Genomic DNA, 22074 nt, shown 5'->3' on the forward strand with positions numbered 1-22074 from the left:
AAACACCTAAGCCTAATTTTTTTTTTTTTTTTGCAAAGAACTGCTTGGTTACAAATACTAGAAGAATAAATGCAATAACAAAAATTCAATGAAAAAAGAGCTCAAATGGTTATTGAGACTGACTCATCTAGCAGCTGACCTGACAAAGTTTGGACACAAGGGGCCCAGTTAAGTGCCACTGTTGGCCTAAATATTACCTGGAATGCAGCCAACAAAGAATTTTCAAAACGACCTAGGGGAATCTCCAGAATTACCAAAGGATAATGAATCTACCACTCAATTTCTGAAATAAAAAGATGAATATTGATCAGGCAAAGTCTGAGTAAAGTGAACTGCTGGGCCTTTGGAAGCATGGTGTTCAAGATGGGTGCGCTTTCAGAAGCATAAATAGGTTGGCACTATCCTTAAAAGCTTGGTTACTCTAGTGACCATTGTTGATTGGTTGGTCTCTAAGGCATCTTTTTTGGAGTGAGTTCAGCCCTGTTCAGCTGACTTGCACAAGTGATGATGATTGGTCAGCTTGCAAAAGCAGGTTTACCAAGATGTTTTCTGTTTATCCACTGAATGTGCTTAAAACTGGTTCTGGTTGCAGCTCGGTTCTATGGCTACAGAACTATCAGTCTTTTCCTAAATTTGTTAGAATTTCTTATTCTGATTTTCTTATATAACCATAGTGCAATTATCAAATACAGAAATTTACAGTCTTTGTTCAAATTTCACTATTCTTTTAAAGCAAAATTTATTGTTTCCAAAATGTATTGATCCATGATTACATACTGCATTTTATTTTATTTTTTAAGATTTATTTATTTGAGAGACAGAAAGTGTGTGAGCAGGGGGAGGGGCAGAGGGAGAGAGAGAATCCTCAAGCAGACTCCCCGCTGAGCACAGAGGCCGATGTGGGGCTCGATTCCAGGACCCTGAGATCAAGACCTGAGCAGAAATCAAGAGCCAGCTGCTTAACTGACTGAGCCACCCGTGCACCCCTATGTGTTGCCTTTTAATTGTCATGTCTCTTGAATCTTCTTTATACTGAAACAGTCCCTCTGCTTTCCTTTGTTTCTTAGGACACTGTCATTTGAGGAGTATAGGGCAGTTTTTTGTTTGACTTTTGTTTTTTGGGTTTTGTTTTTATAGAATATCCTTCATTATGGTTTTTCTGATTCTTTCCTCATGGATAGATTCAAGTTATGAATTTTTGGCAGGCATACCATATCCGTTCATACCAGTTTTGATGGTTTTCATAGGTGTCACCACTGTAAAGTTACAATTTGTCTCTTCTTATCTGATAAGTATATTTTTGTAAAAATTTTATTTATCTATTTATTTATTGAGAGGGAAAGCACAAGTGCATTGTGAGCAGGGGCGGGGAGGGGCAGGGGGAGAGGAGAGAGAATCCCAAGCTGGCTCCATGCTCAGCTCAGTACAGAGCCTGATGTGGGGCTCCATCTCACCACCATGTGATCATGACCTGAGCCAAAACCAGGAGTGGGATGCTTAACTGACTGAGCACCCTGGCACCCCTATTTGATAAGTATCTTAAGGGGAAATACTTTGAGGCTGTGTTCCCAATCAGACTTTTGCTCAATGGTTTTAGCACCTACTGATGATTATTGCCTGAATCAATTATTACTATTATGGTTGCAAAATGGTGATTTCCTAACTCTGTCATTCCCTCCCTTACTATTATTTATTTATTTACTTATTTAAAGATTTTATTTATTTATTTGAGAGAGAGAGAATGAGAGATAGAGAGCACGAGAGGGAAGGGGGTCAGAGGGAGAAGCAGACTCCCCGCCGAGCAGGGAGCCCGATGTGGGACTCGATCCTGGGACTCCAGGATCATGGCCCGAGCCGAAGGCAGTCGCTCAACCAACTGAGCCACCCAGGAGCCCATTTTTTAGTATCACTAGGGGCTCATTGATTCTTTTTTTTTTTAAGATTTTATTTATTTATTTGAGAGAGAGAGAGAATGAGAGCCAGAGAGCACGAGAGGGAAGAGGGTCAGAGGGAGAAGCAGACTCCCCGCCGAGCAGGGAGCCCGATGTGGGACTCGATCCCGGGACTCCAGGATCATGACCTGAGCCAAAGGCAGGTGCTTAACCAACTGAGCCACCCAGGCGCCCTCATTGATTCTTTTTTTTATTGAATTATTTATAATACATTGTTCCAGATTCAACCACGGGAACCCTTCAAGCTGTTTCTGGAGTCCTTTTAACATGTTCCCATAATTTTTAAGCATTTGTTTATTTTCTGACACCAAAAGATGTTGAAGGCTCTTACATATTTTTCAGCCCCAGCCCTAGAATTAGCTATTTCTCTAAGAATGTCTGGTTCTTTGCAGTGGAACTTTTCTCCATTAAGTACATTTCGGATATCACTATTAGTACATAGAGAGCTGAGTAGTATTTTACAGTCTAGATGTATCATAGTCTATTTAGCAAGTCTTCTTTGGTTGTTTCTGATTTTTTTTTTTTTAAAACAACTCTGCAATGAACAAAAGTCATCATAATTTATTTTGCACACAGATGAGTATACTTGTAGGATAATCATCTAGAAGTGGGATTTCAGCAACAAAAACTCTGGGAATTTAAAATTTTGAAAAATACTGCAAATTGTTGTTCATAGAGATTGTACCAATTTGTATTTCCACAAGTATCATATGAGAGTAGACAACCAAGCTTACAAATTTAGGTCAAAATTCTGTTTTATTCATACTACACTTAGTGGATTTTAAATTTTCAGTTATATTAATTTAAGAGAATAGACAGTCTAAGAAAAACTTCCATAACCCAATGATCAAGAAAAATAGAGCATTTAATCCTGCCGTGAGTACCGCTGGTGATGAATTCAAACTGGATTAATTTTCTAAATTTGTGACTATGTTCTTTCTCTAGAAAGGCCTGAAGTATAACAATGAGTCACTTTCCCTTTTGGCTCCTCAAGGCTGTCAGTTTCAATTATTTTTGTAGTTTTTGAGCTTATAAAAGACTTTTGTTTTCTCTCCATGAATATGTTTTGAAATATAAGCAAAGGATTCCTGCTATACATACGTGGGTTCTTTCCTTTTCTTTTTCTTTTTTATTTATTTATTTATTTATTAGATGTGTTCTTTTAATAATAGATATTTATTTTCCAATTACAAATAAAATTAATAGTTAAGAGCTGTCTTATAAAAGTTAAAGAAAATCTGTGGCTTGTACACAGCAGGAATTTCGGATTTGGTGCTAAAAAGAATATTTAGTGTGCATATTAAGATGCAGATTACAGAGGGCACTTGGGTGGCTCAGTGGGTTAAGTCTGCCTTTGGCTCAGGTCATGATCTCAGGGTCCTGGGATCCAGTCCCAAGGCAGGCTCCCTGCTCAGCACGGAGTCGCCTCCCTATGTCTCTACCCTACTCATGCTCACATATGCATGCGTGTTCTCTCTCAAATAAATAAATAAAATCTTTAAAAAAATTTTTTTTAAATGCAGAGTATGGGGTTTGTCTTGGCACTTCTGGTTTAGTAGGCCTGAAAGTTATGGACCAGATATTTGCATATAAAGAAGCTCTCCAGTGATTCTGATGCAATGATTCTGGAATCACACTTCTAAGATATATAACATTAAATTATTGTTGGTGGCTGTAGTCTCATATTTTAATGTGGACTAGGAATTCAATTTCAATGAAAATAGGGTTTGGGGTTTTGGGAGTTTTTTGGGGGGAAGCATTTGTGGTTTTATATATGTTGTCTTACTTGAACCTGAGAAACCAGTCTCTCTGGCTAACATTTTCTGAATATTTATAACATGTCATTGTTTAAGGAATTTCTGTGTATGAACTTACACATGCCTCAGACACCTATGAGGTAAGTGCAATTACTCCCATTTTACAGATAAAGAAATTGAGGCACAAGAGGTTGAGTAACTTGCCAAAGTCACACAGCTAAGAAGGATTCAAACCTTATCAATCTGACCCTAGGTTTAGCCCTTATACTATGTTGCCTCTCTTCATTTGAACTCAAAGGGGCTCAATCTATAAAGGAGTTGGTTTGGTCATAAATAATAGGATCTCTTTGCCCAGCTCAGTGGAAAGATTGAAACTAAGTACCTCTTGTTACAATTTGATAACATTGTGGAGTAGGTCTGAATATAAGGGTAGCCGATTTCATGCTAGTCACAGAGTGTGCTATTAGCTGTGTATATTTACTTTATATGAACTAGTGATAAGATAAAATAATCTTTTTTTTTTTAAAGATTTTATTTATTTATTTGAGAGAGAGAGTGAGAGAGAGAGAGAGAGCACACATGAGAGGGGGGAGGGTCAGAGGGAGAAGCAGAGCCCCTACTGAGCAGGGAGCCCAATGCGGGACTCGATCCAGAGACTCCAGGATCATGACCTGAGCCGAAGGCAGTCGCTTAAGCAACTGAGCCACCCAGGCGCCCTAGATAAAATAATCTTTAAGAGGCTTTTTTTCCCATGTATTTCTTTTTTTTTTTTTTTTTTAAGATTTTATTTATTTATTTGAGAGAGAGAATGAGATAGAGAGAGAGCATGAGAGGGGAAAGGGTCAGAGGGAGAAGCAGACTTCCTGCTGAGCAGGGAGCCCGATGTGGGACTCGATCCCGGGACTCCAGGATCATGACCTGAGCCGAAGGCAGTCGCTTAACCAACTGAGCCACCCAGGCGCCCTTCCCATGTATTTCTTGTTGAACAGTCCCTCAGGGAATCATTCAGCAACACAGAATTAAAAGCTAAAAAAAAAACCTCAAAGTGGAGCTTTCTTTAAATAAATCTAGTAAAATAGTTACCATGTTGGGCAACATTTCAAATGTCTCCTAGAACCCTTACACTCCACAATGATGAAAATTAAACTAATACCTTTCTGAAAAAAATTTATAAAATTTTCAATTAATATATGTATTCATGTATTAAGCACTTATTAAATACTATGTGCTAGGATTTGTGCAATACACCGGACAATAAGTTACCATTTACTGAACTTTGATGATGTTGGTGTTTTTCTTCCCATTTTTAAAAAAAGATTTATTTATTTGAGAGACAGAGAGTGTGTGTGCATGTGTGTACAAGCCTGAGGGGCAGAAGAAGGAGAGAGAATCCCAAGTGGACTCCAAGCTCAGCACAGAGACCGATGCCGGCCTCCACGTGGGGTTCTTGAACTCACGATGTTGAGATCATGACCTGAGTTGAAACCAATAGTTGGACACTTGGACCCTTAACCAACTGCGCCACCCAGGTGCTCCTCTTCCTATTTTATTGCTGAAGACATGGTGAAGTTAAGCATTTTTCTGGAAGATCTCAAGTCACACAGTGGCAGAGCCGTATTTGAATCCTCATCTATTTGATTCCAAAGCTGGGCTATTGCATTAACTCCAGTAATTTGGATTACAGATGGATACTTCACTAAATGAATTACTACAGGAGTCCTGTAAATAGTGAGCTTCCATAGGACTCTTTATATTGAATTCTTCTTACCATGTTCAAGAATAAATCTATTATGAAAACCATACCACAGTGTTTTATGCAGGGTAGAACTCATTAAATATTGTTGAATGAATGTAGCTTATATAGGTTAGCTTTGGAGTTATATATGATTAGATTAAAGGTCTCCATTTTACTCTTTAAGCTACACCTTGGTTATTTGTAAATCCAGGAAAAGTACTTCTTTGTCTTAGAACCACTGAGGAATAAATGAGATAATGTACATGCAACATCCAGCACTCAATAAAAAGCAGTTAAAAAGCGATTTTATGATCTGGAAATGATTATGTTCAGGCCATAAATTGGGATCCTAGGTGGGTATTAGGTGGACAGGTCTAATCATTAGAAATACTGGGGGCACATAGGAGAAAGGAGTCATTGAGAGACCTAAGATTATAGGCTTGGTATTTGCTGAGCAAAGGTGTGGTTAAAGACAGAAATGGGGAAGTTAGAAGCTACACTGGATTGAAGGTGCAAGGCTTTTCATGATGTTCTGCAGAGAAAAAGAGATATAGGATTTGAAGAGGCAAAGAAGACAAATTGTATATTGGTTGAATGATTAGAGGAAAAGATGGATGAATTAATATATACAAAAATTAATTCAAAATTTACCTATAAAAAACAACAAAATGCTGTTATTGAGGGCCAGGTACTATGAATTTATTGCCTAGTAAGAGAAGATCTATGGTAGTAGTTCCAGAATTTCTATAAAAGAGAAGCTTGTGGATAGCAATCTCTTTGGAAGAGTGTGGAGAGAGGTGTCTGGGTGGGGAAGAGGATTTGACCTGACTCTGTAATCTCCTTAGATAAGAAAATACCAAAAAAGAGGGAGGGGCACTGATTGAGATTAGGCTAGAACTAATTCTCCTCAGACTAACCCTCAACTCTGTCATTCAGACATATGTAAGTAAACAATAATAGGGCATCTGGTTGGCTCAGTTGGTAAAGCATTCGACTCTTGATCTCAGGGTTGTGAGTTTGAGGTCCACATTGGGTGTAAAGATTACTTAAAAATAAAATCTTTAAAAAAAATAACTAAACAACAATAAATTAATGAGATATTTATTTTAACAGGTTTCCAAATAAAGAGCTATGTAAGTGAGGAGGTAGAAGCATTTAATTTTCCTTGGGGAAAGAGTAGATAGAGGAAGGATTTAATGAAAAGGTGTGATTTTAATCTACTCTTAATTATCACACTGGAAAAAGGGAATTAATGTTCTAAAGGCAAGGAACACAGATATTCAAAGATCAAAGAGTTAGAGATCCTGGCAGACTATTCAAAACTTGGCTGAAGTGGGGATAAGGCTGGAGATGAAGGGTTAGCAATCGCCTAATCATCATAGGCCTACATGTTATATCAAAAGTTTAGAAATTCACCTTATGATTGATGGGAACCACTGAAGGATTTCAGTCCCGGGAGTGACAATGATAAAATACTATGAAACATTTTAGGAAAATCATAGGACTATGCCTTTGAAAGAGGTACAAGCAACATGACCACCCCAACCTCTTCTTTATAAATGAAATATAAGGAAAAACATGACTAAAACAAAGTCCCTATTCTCAAGGAATTTACATTCCCATGGGGAGAGACAGACAATAAAAAAATAGATATATAATGCAGTATCACATAGTGGTAAGTGTTGGAAGAATAAGGCACAGGAAGGCACAGAAGGATTGGGCAGAGGTAGTCTTAAGGCAAACTCAGTGTTCTCACTAATCTCAACTCATACCCACCATAAAAAAATATGGTTTCAAGATCTCCTCTCACTTTACAACATCTCTACTATATTGAAATCTTAATGTTGCAAACTAGTCCATATATCATTTATCGTCTCATAACTTCTTTACTTTCTTATATATCTGTGTTGTCTTGCCAAAGCCCACAAAATGAGTACTTTGTCCTCTGATGTTTATAGAACTCATTATCAGGCTGCACTGAAAACCTTTCTTTACCATCACTTCTTCAGTGTCTCTACATTGCACCCAGACCCAACTCTTCACCGTTTTAAGTCTTTAATTTCCATGGCTTGGTTTACAAAATCTGTAGGTCTCCTTCCTTTTCTTCCTTCATTTTTTTGCTTAAGAAACATATTCTGTCATCTCTTGCTAAATAATTTGTTACTTTGGCAGACACTGGCTAGAGGCAGAGAAGGGCAAAATGTGGCCCTGACCTCTGGAGCTGATAGTTGTACTGCAGAAGTGGAGGCTTGAGGGGTGGGGGATCAGAAACCTGTGAGGCCAAAGTGGAAGAACCATTTGCTGCTGAGCCTTACATGCCTGGATTCAGGTTGATACAATCCTGTGTGATGTGGACAGGGCTCAGAGGCGGAGGAGAAGGGGCGCAGCATATTAATTGTTCGTCAAGGGATGCCTGGGTGGCTCAGTAGGTTAAGCGTCTGCCTTTGGCTCGGGTCATGATCCTGGAGTCCCCAGATGGAGCCCCAAGTCGGGCTCCCTGCTCAGCGGGGAGTCTGCTTCTCCCTCTCCTTCTGCCCCTCCACCTGCCTGTGCTCTGTCTCCTTCTAATAAATAAATAAAATCTTTAATAAAAAAATAATTGTTCGCCAAGGGTTTACGGTCCTTTCTCCACCATCAGTAAGTCCTGGCCAAGTCCCACCCTTCAACACCTGGGGCCTAAATAAAAGAATGCAGATCTTTGGGAGCTACCTAAATCTACTGAATCACAATGTCTAAGGGCGGGGCCCAGATATCTGCAGTTTAATAATGAATACCCCCAGGCCATTGTTATGTACACTTAAAATGTGAAAACCAAAGGCTTCTCCTACCTTTTCTCACTTCCCTTTCAACTTAAGTAGTTACCATTATCATCCCTATTTTCCCAAGGAGGAAATTGAGGCATAGAAAGGTAGGTTAATTTGCTGAAGTCGCACAGACTTGGGTTTGGAATCTACACCAACCGAGACGCAGCTCCTAGTCTTAAACATTACAGTGCGGTCATCTCTTGCTAAATAATTTGTTGCTAAATACTTCAAGAAGCACAGGGCTTCTTTGAAAAAAGTCTGAAGGCCCACTAAATTTAGTCTGATGAACGTTGGCGATTCACTCACATTCTGAATTTTAAGTCCCTCGCCGGTAAAATTTAGGTCAAAACACCCCCACCTATAATACGCCCCTGACCGGCTAGGCAAAGCAGCCCACGGGGCAGGGAGGCTATCGATGACTTCCGCGCGCCTCTGCCTGTTGGATTGGCTCGAGGCTCTCCCGCCAGGCCTGCCCTACTCCCGCGCGCTCGTGGGCCCGCCCCCGCCGCCATCTTGGTCTAGGAGGGAGCCGGCCGCACGCGAGAGTAAACAGCCCGAGCCGGGAAAGTCGAGTTCTGGCTCCGTCGGGGTGCCGCGGGGCAGCCGCGGAGAGGACACAGTCCTGATCTTCGTACGTGGGCTAAGTATCGGGGCCACTGTGCTGGGCCCTGGCAACCCTCAGTTTAGCGCCCCCTCCGCCCCCTCGAGGCGAGATACCTCGCTCCCCGGGTTTCTCCCGCGCCCCCCCCCCCCCGCGGGTCTCCTCCCACTGTTGAAAGCTGCCCGGGAAAGTGGTGGCGGGAGCGGGCCTGGGCCGGAGCGCAGCGTGGGCCTGGCTGCGTGTTGTAAGGCGCAGGAGGAGGTTAGGGTCTTGGATTTGGGGGCCAGGGGCCGGGCGTGTGGACACGGTGGGACTGTGAGGCCGGGGGGGCGGGCGCGCGGGTCTGGGGACCGGGCCGCCACAGGGCTGCTGCCATCGGTCATTGGGTTTTCTCCTTTTCCGGTCCGTGCCTCAGGGTGGCCGACATGACGGCCCCGGGTGAGAGCCCCCTGGCGCCGCTGTTGGAGACTTTGGAAGACCCTTCCGCCCCCCATGGAGAGCAAACCGACGCTTACCTGACTCTGACCAGGTAAGGCCCGCTGGGGTTGGGGGTGAGCGCTCTGGTGGGTCTTGGGAAGAAGATAGTTGCGGTGGGGCACGCAAAAACGAGTGTGTGTATTCTAGGAGTCTGGCAGCTGTGAGGACGCCGGGGTCGCGGGCAGGGTTGGGGGAGGTGGTGCGTGCTAAGTGACGTTCCCGGGTGTTGCTGCAGAGCTCCAGGCGTGTGTTTGGAATGAGGAAGCCTGCACGTGTGTCTGGTTGGCAAAGGATTTTTTTTTAAAGTTTGGTTGGAAGTGGGGATGCTGGCGGGATGCTTTTCAGTGTAAGCCGCCCATGTATTGGGACAATGTAGCAACTCAGAATCTCTTATTTAAGAGAGCAATAACCCGGGTTTCATTTGTAACTGTGAATACCTCACTATTTTTTTCTCTGAAAATCATATTTTGCTGAGTTATCTACTTATTTGGAAATGCTAGCAGAGGGTAGCAATTGGTACAAAGCGACAAAGATTTAGTAAATTTTTAGTAAATTTGTAATTTGGTCTAGGTTTTCGTGTTCCCTCTTTACGTGGTGATATTGTCCAAATGTGTACGTTGTGGAGCAAAAGTTTTTCTTAAGGGTTCTTTTTGCGTTAATTTCAGACCGTATATTGCATGATGTGTTGTATTTACAAGTATGAAGTATTTTAAGCACTGGGCCAGTTCAACTTGGTAGAGTTTTAACAAACTTTAGAAAGAGGATACAAACGAGTATATGGAGTAATTTAGGGAGTAATTATAGGTTCTTTTGTGTGCCATTTGCATAAGCTTGTGTTCTTTCTGCTTTTAAGTCGAATGACTGGAGAAGATGGAAAAGAAGTCATTATGGAAATTGAGAAAAAACTTCCTCAGCTATTCAGACTTTTAAAAGTATGTATCTGTTTATTGAATAGTTTTTTGTTGTGGGAAAAGAAAAGTTTTACCAGCTAAGTCATAAAAACTTTGAAATGGAATAAGAGCCAGATTGATCATTGTACTGTTTCAGTGTTTAATACGTATCAGAGTACTTTCTTAATTACCTTACATGTATTCTCTTACTTAATCCTCCATGTCCCTGTGAGGGTACTCTTTAATCCTCACTTTGTAGAAGAAATTGGTTTAACTTGCCTAATGTTGCCCGTGGCCATGTGAATGCAAAACCTGTGCTTTTATTTTATTTTTTTTAAAGATTTTATTTTTTAAGTAATCTCTACATCCACCATGAGGCTCCAACTCACCAACCTGAGACAGGAGTCCCGTACTCCCCCAAAACCTGTGCTTTTAATTTAAAAGCAGTTAACAGCGATTATTTCGTGTTTCTTGTCTTTTTGTAGGAATGTACTTGTAAGTAAATGATTCTGTAATTTTGTCTTCGGTCTCTTTTGTAGCAACATTCATTTTTGTTTTTTACCTTCACTCACCATCAGTTTTTGCCACTCTTATCTGGTTAAAAAACCATTATTATGGTTATCTTTTTTGCTTATTTGTAGGGAGGTGTTATAGTTTAACATCAGACTGTGGACTTCTGTTCTTATCCTCAATTGAGTACACAGTGGCTTTGTGACTGTCCTTAACACTTAACTTCTGAATTCCTTGTTTTTAGAATGAAGAGGTTGAACTTCATCTCCAGAGTTTTTATTTTTATGACCGTGTTTTGTGCTTTTAAACAGAAGTATTCAGTCATATTTAGTGTATATTTTAACATGATTTCCAGTTAAATGTTGAGACATTTAAGGCACTGTCTACCTGTGAGTATTCCTGTTATAGTCAGCAATGCTTTTTGTTTGTGTAAGCCGAACTTAGTTTTTGTGTAGTAGTTCAGGACTTATTAATAGTATTATTAAACAATATTAATTATAATGTCCTATTTTTCTTATCATGTTCCACGTCTCAGCAATATATAGGATGTGATGAAAACATGCATCTTCATAAATTTGGTATTCAAGAATATGTAGGATCAGGAACTCAGTTGCTTGTACTGTTTAATAGAGTTCGTAACTTAAATGCCTGATGAATAGTTATTTGGAGGCATGTGGGTGGTTAATGATAGGAAAGTCAGCAGAAGCTTTCTGGGTGATTTATTAAGCACTGCAAGGATAATTGGATTCCTTTAGAAAAAGAGCCAGGTTAGGTGAAATATAACCTGTTTCTGTATAGTTGTTTACAATTCTGTTAGTATTGAGTCTAGGAATCCACATTTTTTTTTAAGATTTATTTATTATTATTTGAGAGAGTGCGGAGGGAGGAGGGGGACAGAGGGGTAGAGAATCTCAAGAAGACTCCCTGACAAGGGGGTCAATCTCACGACCCTGAGATTATGACCTGAGCCGAAATCAAGAGTCAGACGGTGCCCTGGAACCCCCAATATTGTTTATTTCTCCGAAGATTTATTTATTTAAGAGAGGGAGAGCGCGAGTGCGCTCACGAGAGCTCACGGGACAGGGAGAGAGAAGTGGGACTTGGATCCCAGGACCCTGAGATCAAGAGCTGAGCTGGAAGCAAGAGTCAGTTACTTAAGGACTGAGCCACCCAGGTGCCCCACCCACAACATTCTTGACGACAACACTGTTACGGAATACTTTGAGGCAATGTGTGTGTGTGTGTATTTTTTCAAAGAACAGTTTTTTTTTTTAAGGATTTTATTTATTTATTTGACAGAGGGATACAGCGAGAGAGGGAACACAAGTAGCGGGAGTGGGAGAGGGAGAAGCAGGCTTCCCGCCCGGCAGGGAGCCCGATGCTCTACGGGGCTTGTCCCAGGACCCTGGGATCATGACCTGAGCCGAAGGCAGATGCTTAATGACTGAGCCACCCAGGCGCCCCCAGGCAATATATATTTAATAAAAAAAAGTTTATCACAGCTAACTATTCTCCAGGAGGTACAGTAGTAGCTCTCAGTCTTAGGTATTTAATGCTGTCTTTCTGTGGTTGTCTGAATTGGTTGTTTTATTTTTTATTTTTTTTAAAAGATTTTATTTATTCATTTGACAGAGATAGACACAGCGAGAGAGGGAACACAAGCAGGGGGAGTGGTAGAGGGAGAAGCAGGCTTCCCGTGGAGCAGGGAGCCCGATCTGGGGCTCCATCCCAGGACCCTGGGACCATGACCTGAGCCACCCAGGAGCCCCAGAATTGGTTGTTTTAATATGCCTTATGCTCCAGTGTTCAGTTTTTTTTGTATTTCATTTGATTAATTATATAAAAGGGGTGCCCCAGGGAAGTGTCTATTCATATACTTAATTTTTCCCGCTCAAGAGCAGCAAATACCTGAGGATTCCTTGGATATCTGATTCAGAGCAGTGGGGGGATTTGAAGATAAATCACCTTGAAATAGGAAATGGTACCAAGAAAAACAGTTACAAATAAACGGAGGGTTGGGGAATATAGCAAGACTGCCTTTGACAGGTTTGGGATTTTATAGCTTTTACATACGTAATATGGGTTGGGCTTTAAATTCCAGATCAACATTTGTAAATGTTACATTCCAACCCCTGTCTGTCAGTTCCACTCTAAAGCTAGGATGCCAGCTTTTGTTTTTGAGTCTTTTGCTTAACCTTTTGTGGAGGTGTCTTCAGCATTTTCCATTTGTTGGCTGTTTATTGCTTTCAGCTGTGTGGAGATGTTCTTTTAAGAGAAACATTCTTTTTGATGTGATCTCTTTCTAGTGCTCTTCTTCCTTTCTTTGCCAAGCTATATACATACGGCTTCCTGATTTTATTCCTTTGTCTACTCTCAAACATTTGTTGATTGGATTAAACATAATTTTTTTAAAATTTTCTGGTCGACTTTTGTTCTCTGGGAATTTATTTACAATTTTAATTGTTTATAACAAATGTGCTTTTTGTTTTTGTAGATTCACATTTCCAGTCAGAATTCAGACCTCAGTAGTGCTGCTCTACAGGCCTTGGGGTTTTGCTTATATAATCCCAAAATTACCTCAGGATTATCAGGTAGTTAAATTTATTATGATGTAATATTTTTAGAGTTTATATTTTGGCGCTTGGCCTGGGAGTGTCTGACACCCACTGTGACCCAAAAAAAATATTTTTAGAGTTTATAAATATGGTTTGATATGTTAAAAGTATTGTTACTTCTCTATTATTTTGTTACTTGTAGTTTAGGATTTGCTCTTGAGAAAGAAATAATGTTTTGATTATCATCTTTTAGAAGATCTCTTTTTTCCTAGACATAGCTTTAACTCTGATACCACAAAATTTGCTCTAAAAGAATATAAACCTACTTTAAAATGATTGTAACAAAAAACCGAACCTTCTCTTTTATATAAAGCATATCTGCTTTGGAAGGTAATAAGAATTTAGATGGTTATTTATTATATAAAACAAGCATACGCACTAAGGAACATGCTGAATTGAAAAGTTCTTTTACAAAGTGGTACTGGGATAACTTGGACCCCAAAGTAGCTAAGTTTTCAAGTAATCTTAATTACCGCTCTATAGTTTACCGTTTTAATGGAAACGTGGGAGGTGATCTTTAGAGAGTGGGAAACCCGGGACAGGGAATAAGGGTGCCTGAAAGTTACTACCATCTTCTTTTTTGATGGTAAAGGTTTTGCCCTTTCTTTTTTATACATACAGTTGTTCCTAATGTAAAATAGAAGTTCATTTTAGAGCAGAGGTTTAGGATTGGTAACATCTTGCCAAAAATTGTCTTAAATGTTTAAAACTATAATGATGCCTGTGAAATTTTTCAGTTGCACAAATTGAGTGTACTGTTTGTTTTCTCTGAATATACCTTCCCATGTGACCTAAGTTTTGTGTTTTGGGAAGAAATGTGAATGAGCTTTGGTTCACTGATCCTTCTCTTCGGGTATGCATTTAATTTTTTGACAGTGAAGAGTATGTTGTTTTTTTATTTCTGTATTTGAGATTTTAAAGGATGCAAACTGTTCCACATAATTAAGGCTGCTTGTTTTTCAGAGACAGATATTCAAGAACTGCTTTTAAAATTGAATGATAGTGTTAAAAGCCCAGACAAAAATGTACGTACTAGGGCACTTTGGGTGATATCCAAGCAGACGTTTCCTGCTGAAGTCATTGGCAGCGTAGTGAGTATGGTTTTTGTGTGTTTTCTTAACTACATGCCACTTTAAAAACTCAGGCTTATTTGTATTTATTTGGTTCTGTCTTTTAGGTATCCAGTGTAATTGACTCATTAGAAATAGTGTTTAATAGAGGAGAGGTGCATTCTGCTGTTGTTGATTATGAAGCATTAAATGTCATCATAAGGTATGAGTTTGCTGTTTTGGAAGAAGGATTTCGTTAATTTAGAATTTACTTCAAGGAGTGGGCTTTGGGGACAAGGACATGAGTTAGATATTAAACGAACAAAATGTCTTCTAAACTAAAAGTCTCAAGGGAAAAGTAACAGTAAAAAGAAGGAAGTAGGTGTATTTACGTTACTAGGTTTATTTATTTATTTTTTGTTTTTGTTTATTTTTACTGAGTCTTAAAAATGAAGTCTTGGTTGGGGTGCCTGGCTGGTTCACTTGGTAGAGCATGCTACTCTTGATGTTGGGGTGCTGAGTCCAAGCCCCATGTTGGGTGTAGCGCGTACATAAAAATAAAGTCTTGGTTATGTTGCTGCTGCTGACATCTATCGGATATTAAAAATTATTTCCATTCTTTTAAATCTGTATTGAGCTATTTACTTTAACTACTTAGTGTTCTGATGTCCTGAATGATGCTCACACTAGATCACAATTCCCTGGCTATGTTCTTCTTTTTTCTAAAGATTTTATTTATTTATTAGAGAGCAGGAGCAGGGGTGAGGAGGGGCAGAGGGAGAGGGAGAAGCAGGCTCCCCGCTGAGCAGGGAGCCCGATGTGATGCGGGGCTGGATCCCAGGACGCTGGGATCATGACCTGAGCGGAAGGCAGACTCTTAACTGACTGAGCCACCCAGGCGCCCCTCTCTCACTGTCTTCTAAAAGAAAGTTGAATTTACCTGTATTTAAAAAAAAAAAAAAATCAATATTTTAAATAATAATCTGAAGATAAAATGGTGTGTTCTTTATTTTTAAAATTTATAAAGTTAATATGAAAATGTACAAATCAGTAAGTAAAAATTACATCTGTGTGAATGCATATATGTATATATTCTAAAACAGATGGACCGTACTAGGTATATTTCTGTGTGCTGCTTATTTTCCTGGTAGTTTAGACATAAAAGGTGAGGTCAAGCTAATTTCATTGATTTCTCTTTTATAGGCTAATTGAACAAGCCCCAGTTCAAATGGGAGAAGAGTCAGTTAGGTGGGCAAAACTGGTCATACCTTTAGTGGTTCATTCAGCTCAAAAGGTACATTTGCGGGGAGCAACTGCTCTAGAGATGGGAATGCCATTGTTGCTTCAGAAACAACAAGAAATAGCATCTATCACAGAGCAGCTTATGACTACTGTAAGTATTATTCTGTGTAAGGATTTTTTGGATACTACATTGAAAGTTTCTGGCCCAAGCATAGGGCTCATAGTGGAATAACTGTATTATGATCTAGGAAGTTCCACTTTTAACAAAACATAAGTAATTGCTTAAGTTAGTATAGGCATACTACTAGTTTAAGGAAGGGAGCTGTTTTATTTCGTGTTTGTAGGATATAAGCATTTTATTTCATCCCTAGTGAATAGTGATTGAAAGGAATTGCATTTCTGGAAAAGGGAGAATATTAACTGATTTTAGTACTATTTGGGTTGTTTTAACATAATCCCAATAGGTATAACATAAGTGCGTGTAATGTGTACAATTTCCTAAAGTTATTACTTGTCTCAGGTTTTAGGCTTTTCTACCATTGTTCTTGTAACAAATATTTATTGAGCCCGTATATGCCGGGCATTGTTTTAGACACTGAATATAGCAGTGAACAAAAGGAACTTGAGCTTATTTTCTAGTGGGAGAGGCAATAGAGAATACAGTACATTCAGGGAAGAACGTTATGGAGAGCCGTAGAGACTAGATGGAGAGTGCCATTGGAGAGGAAGGGTATGGTCAGGGAAGGAAAAAGAATAGGGTATTTAAACAGTGATTTGAAAGTGGTAAAGGAATTAGCTACTTGAATGATAGGGAGTAAGCTCATTCTAGGCAGGAGGAACCATGAGAGCAAAAGTCCCTGCTCTGATGGTTTTGTGTTGGTGTTCAGTGAACACTGGGCAAGTGCAGTATGATAGAGTGAGTGAGGATGAGAGGATTAGGAGAAGATGTCAGAGAAACGGCCAAATCACATAGGACCTTGGCGGTATTGCAAGGCATTTTTTTTCCTCTGGCTTATATTGGAAACCATATTTGAAGGTTTTGAGTCTAGGAGTGTTTCTATGTACTGACTTGGGCTTTAAAGGAATCACTGTGCCTGTGTTGAGAATAGACTCTAGAGGAGTTGAGTAGAAGGGAAACTAGTTTAGAGATAACTTCAGTCATCTAGGTGACGTGAGGGAGCCTTCCAGATTTTAAAACCTGGGATTTTGTTTATTTTTATTTTTTTTAAATTTATATTTTTTATTTTATTTTATGTTAGTCACCATACAGTACATCATTAGTTTTTTTTTTTTTTTTTAAGATTTTATTTATTTATTTGACAGAGAAAGAGCGAGAGCAGGAACACAAGCAGGGGGAGTGGGAGAGGGAGACGCAGGCTTCCCGCAGAGCAGGGAGCCCGATGCGGGGCCCGATCCCAGGACCCCAGGATCATGACCTGAGCTGAAGGCAGTCGCCCAACGACTGAGCCACCCAGGCACCCCGATTTTGTTTATTTTTTAAAATTCAGGAGGCCTCATGGGAATGTTTGGAGCCTAATAAAGTAGCTCCAATGTCTTTGCAAGTTTTTTTATTTTGATAAGTTTATTAATTTTCTAAGAGCATATATAAAATTCTTTATAAATTTGACTTAAAATGTTCTCAGCTGTTACCCATGAAGCTATTATTTTTTTAATTTTTTTTGAAGATTTTATTAGAGAGAGACAGTAGCAGAGGGAGAGAGAAGCAATGCTCCCCACTGAATAAGGAGCCCGATGTGGGGCTTGGTCCCAGGACCCTGGGATCATGACCTGAGCTGAAGGCAGACGCTTAACGACTGAGCCACCCAGGCGCCTTAATGTGTTTTTAAGAGTGGAAAATTAAAACATTATTATTTGAACTCTAATGATATATATGCTGAAGTTTTCAGGGAGAAGTATATTGGTAGAAAAAAATTAAGCTGAATTGATGGATGGAATAATGGTTGGATTTATGATGAGACAGGCACAGTAGGATGTTAACTATATTTATATTTGGACTTTCACTGTAAAACTTTCAGCTTTGCTATATACATGAAAGTTTTTCTAATAAAACATTGGGAAAAGTTAATTCAACTAAGACAGTCTGATACTGCATATTTTGTTTTTTCAAGAGTGTTTTTGGTAAATATTTTTGCTTTTGTTTGCAGAAATTACTTTCAGAACTCCAAAAGCTATTTATGAGTAAGAATGAGACTTATGTGTTAAAATTGTGGCCTTTGTTTGTCAAACTTCTTGGGAAGGTAAGTTTATAGTTAATAGTTCACAGTTTATACCTGTGAGACCCTTTCATTTCTTAGCTTTACATTATTCATGCATGCCACATATGTAAATTTAACAGTTCACTAAAATTGCTTTGCAAACCCACAATAAATACTTCTGCTGCTTTTCCAGTCAATTGCAAACCTGCAGAGTGGCATAATTTGAGTCCCCCGGTGTGCAGGTTCTCAGTTGAGGTAGAGCAAGATAATGCTTTGCCTTTTTATTTGAACTCTCAATGTTCTTTTTTTTTTTTTTAATATTTATTTATTTGGGGGAGAGAGTGAGCGAGAGAGAGGCAGAGCATGCATGAGCAGGGGCAGAGGGAGAGGGAAAAGCTGACTCCCCTGCTGAGCAGGGAACCTGAGGTGGGGCTTGATCCCAGGACCGTGGCTGGGATCATGACCTGAACCAAAGGTGGATGTTTAACCGACTGAGCCACCCAGGCACCCATCAGTGTTCTTTTTAAAACATGTCCCTTGGGCGCCTGGGTGGCTCAGTCGTTAAGCGTCTGCTTTCGGCTCAGGTCATGATCCCAGGGTCCTGGGATCGAGTCCCTCATCGGGCTCCCTGCTCAGCAGGAAGCCTGCTTCTCCCTCTCCCACTCCCCCTGCTTGTGTTCCTGCTCTCGCTGTCTCTCTCTGTCAAATAAATAAATAAAATCTTTAAAAAAAAATAAAAAAATAAAACATGTCCCTTTTCGGGATGACTCTCTCATGCTCTCTCAAATAAATAAAATCTTTAAAAAAAAAAGTCCTTTTCATAAATCCATTTAGTGACACATTTCCCACATTTTGTGCCTTTTCTTGATGAATTTAGTTTCAAATGGCCCCCAGGCTTAGTGCCAAGATGTTGTCTATAGTTCCTAAGCACTGGAAGACTGTGATGTGCCCTAGGAAGAAATTACGTGTGTTACATAAGCTCTGTTTAGGCATGAGTAACAGTCGTGTTGGCTGTGAGTTCAGTGTTAGTGAGTCAACAGTACATACGGTGTCTTTAAACAGAAATAGAAAACAAGGTTGAGTTCGATTGGTTGACAGAAAAGGTTCTTGTAGGAACCTAACCCTGCATCTTTCCTAGGAGCAGTGGCTTAGTGCTTGCTAACAGTGTTTGCAGTGGACTTTATAGAACTTTGGTGGATCGGGAGGATTGACCATGTGTTCTATCTTTAAGCCAGGTGTTTCGTTTGTGTGTTTTTTTTGTTGTTTTTGAGGGGAAGGGATGCGTTTTTCTTTATTGTGGTAAATAAACATTTATCATAATCATCGTAAGTGTACAGTTCAGTGCCATTAAATACATAATGCGAGTTGTGTAAACGTCACTATCTGTACCCAAAATTTTATCATCTCCGAACAACTTTATACATATAACTCCTCCTGCTCCCCCAGCCCCTGGTAACTGCTGTTCTATCTGCTGTCTCTGGATTTGCTAATTCTAGGCATCTCACATAAGTGGAATCATGTACTATTTGTCCTTCTGTGTGTGGCTTATTATGCTAGACATAATTTTTTCAAATTCTAATCATGTTGTAGCAAGCACTTAACTAAATTTCATTCTTATGGCTGAATATTCACTCTAAATATATAACTCATTTTTGTTTATTCATTTGTTGATAGACACTTGGCTTATTTTTACATTTTGGCTATTATGAGTTATGTTGCTGTGAGCATTGATGTACAAATATATGTTGGATTCTTTGCTTTTCATTCTTTTGGATATATGTGTAAGAATGGGATTGCTGGGTCATAATGGTAGTTCTGTGCTTAACTTTTAGAGACACCTCCAAATTGTTTTCCACAGTGGGTGCACTATTTTACATTCCTACCAGTAATAACACTAGGGTTCTTTCTAGTTTTTCTTTTCTTTTAAGGATTTATTTGTTTATTTTAGAGAGTGCTTGAGGGGGAGGGGCAAAGGGAGAGGGAAAGAGAATCTCCAGCGGACTGCCAACTGAGTGAGGAGCCTGACACAGGATCCTGAGATCATGACCGAGCTGAAATCAAGAGCTGGATGCTTAACTGACTGAGCCACTCAGGTGCTTCTGGTTTTTCCTTGCCGAACTTATTTTTTGGTTTTTGGTATGTTGGCCATTCCAGGAAATTTTGTTCTGTTTTGTAAAACTGGGCCGTTTTAATGTTTTTGACAATATGATAAATAGTTCTCTTGATGATTGCAGACTTAAAGGCTGTTGGGTAATAATTGAGAAACAGTCACAGTAGTGGGTGGTTTTCCTGATTGGTGTGCCATCTTCAGTAATGATTGTAAGGAGTTACTTGTATGAAACTGCTGTTAAGCCAGTAAGACCGCATTTATGAACCATCATTTTCAGGATTGTTAGTAACCTGGACATATTTCTCCCAAATAACCTTACCTCTTTGTGTTGCAAGACCCAGCTTGTTCACATCTGTGTCATTGCCAGTACCTTTGGTAGTAATAAACCAAGGTTGTATATAGTGGGGATGAGTTTTTGTTTACACCATATATTGAGAGGTAAAAGGTGATTTTCAGTCTAAGACATATTATATGGGCCTTCTTGAAACATGAACCATTGGCCTAATGAATCATATTTAGGTGGTTTTCATATAAAGCCATTTTCAATGGAGCGGACTTTAGTGACAGTAAACAACCTCTTTTATGCTCTCTTGTTTCTCTGTCCTATTCGAGTAACTTAATATTTGTTTCTCCCTGGGCATGAACCTTGAGCAGAGTCCCCATTTTCCTGCTTTCTCTTTTTGGTTTTAACTATATTTGAAAGTATTTTAGCTCAGGACTGTCTCTCTGTGTCCTGTACACAGGCAGGTACTGTTCCTGTGGAATCTTTTATCGTTCTTTAGTTTGGTGTTTCCCTTTTCTTGCATCTTAATAGTACTTTTTGCCTTTTCTCAGTATGGTGCTGTTTATGGTAGTGCTTAGACTTCATCTGCTGCCTTTGAACATTCATGAGCCTCTTTTCTTCTTTCTCATGGTGATCCAAGTGATAATCCACAGCAGTTATGATGTAACTCAGTAAGTTGTTTTGTGGCATCGTGACTGCAGACCAGCCACGTGGGCTCGAAGAAGCCCTATTTTGGTCTCCCGAGACTTAAGAGCTGACTGCCCAGAACCCAGGGCAGGAAAGCCTTTGCCCATTTTTTATTTTTTTCATTTTTTTTTTTTTTAAGATTTTATTATTTATTTGACAGAGACATAGTGAGAACAGGAACACAAGCAGGGGCAGTGGGAGAGGGAGAAGCACGCCTCCAGATGAGCAGGGAGCCTGGTGCGGGGCCTGATCCCAGGACCCTGGAATCATGACCTGAGCCGAAGGCAGATGCTTAACAACTGAGCCACCCAGGTGCCCTCTTTCCCCATTTAAAAAAAATTTTTTTTTTTTTTTTTAAGATTTTAGTTATTTGGCAGAGAAGCGCGTGCATGCACGTACAAGCAGGGGGAGCAGCAGAGGGAGAGAGAGAAGCTGGCTCTCTGCTGATCAGAGAGCCCAATGCGGGGCTTGATCCCAGGACCCTGGGATCATGACCTGAGCTGAAGGCAGACACTTAACCGACTGAGCCACCCAGGCATCCCACCTTTGCCCATTTTTTAATTGGGTGGTTTGTTTTTATTCAGTTGTAGGAGTTCTTTATTCTGGATTATTAATCCTGTATCAGATACGTGATTTTCAAATATTTTTTTTCCCATTCTGTGATGTTGTCTTTTCACTTGATGATAATCTTTGGTGCACAGAAGTTTTTGATGAGGTCCAATATAAATTAGATTTTTTTCTTTTCATTGTCTGTGCTTTTGGTGTCATAGCCATGAAGTTATCGTCAAATCCAATGTCATGAATCTTTTTCCCTCTGTATTCTTGGAGGATTTTTATAGTTCTAGTTCACATAAGTTTTTTCTTTGATCCATTTTGAGTTTATTTTTCTATGTAGTGTAAGGCAAGGGTCCAGTTCTCATTCTTTTGCATGTGGATATTCAATTTTGCAGCACCATTTTTTGAAAAGAATGGTCTTTATAATAGTAAATGGTCTTGGCACCCTTGTTGAAAAATAAGGGGCGCCTGGGTGGCTCTGCTTTTGGCTCAAGTCGTGATCCCGGGATGCTGGGATCGAGTTCCGCGTTGGGCTTCCTGCTCTGCAGAGAGCCTGCTTCTCCCTTTGCCTCTCTCTCTCTGGCTCATGAA

At 39.8% G+C, this 22074-nt stretch overlaps 2 protein-coding genes and 1 pseudogene across 7 annotated transcripts in view; 1 reads left to right on the top strand and 2 right to left on the bottom strand.

Annotated features, from left to right (window-relative positions):
• Positions 1 to 9473, bottom strand: part of LOC113919660 (heterogeneous nuclear ribonucleoprotein A1-like) — a 57229-nt gene extending 47756 nt beyond the window's left edge. The window contains exon 1 of the mRNA XM_027589148.1: positions 9365 to 9473. The gene's annotated coding sequence lies outside the window, so the exon portion shown is untranslated. The remainder of the gene's footprint in view (positions 1 to 9364) is intronic.
• RIF1 (replication timing regulatory factor 1) overlaps positions 8760 to 22074 on the top strand; it is a 63576-nt gene continuing 50261 nt past the window's right edge. For 5 of the 6 annotated variants that reach the window (XM_027589141.2, XM_027589145.2, XM_027589146.2 and 2 more), the window contains exons 1-8: positions 8760 to 8879; positions 9265 to 9378; positions 10180 to 10258; positions 13221 to 13317; positions 14305 to 14432; positions 14519 to 14613; positions 15594 to 15783; positions 17798 to 17890. In XM_027589141.2, the coding sequence (XP_027444942.1) occupies positions 9275 to 9378; positions 10180 to 10258; positions 13221 to 13317; positions 14305 to 14432; positions 14519 to 14613; positions 15594 to 15783; positions 17798 to 17890 (786 nt within the window). In that variant the 5' untranslated portion in view covers positions 8760 to 8879; positions 9265 to 9274. Of the gene's footprint in view, positions 8880 to 9031; positions 9111 to 9264; positions 9379 to 10179; positions 10259 to 13220; positions 13318 to 14304; positions 14433 to 14518; positions 14614 to 15593; positions 15784 to 17797; positions 17891 to 22074 lie in introns of those variants that run through there. The other variant, XM_027589142.2, reaches the window with a different exon arrangement.
• LOC113919664 lies at positions 19842 to 20978 on the bottom strand (annotated as a pseudogene).

The sequence above is a fragment of the Zalophus californianus genome, chromosome 3, assembly GCF_009762305.2.
Source record: "Zalophus californianus isolate mZalCal1 chromosome 3, mZalCal1.pri.v2, whole genome shotgun sequence".
In the NCBI taxonomy this organism is placed as follows: Eukaryota; Metazoa; Chordata; class Mammalia; order Carnivora; family Otariidae; genus Zalophus; species Zalophus californianus.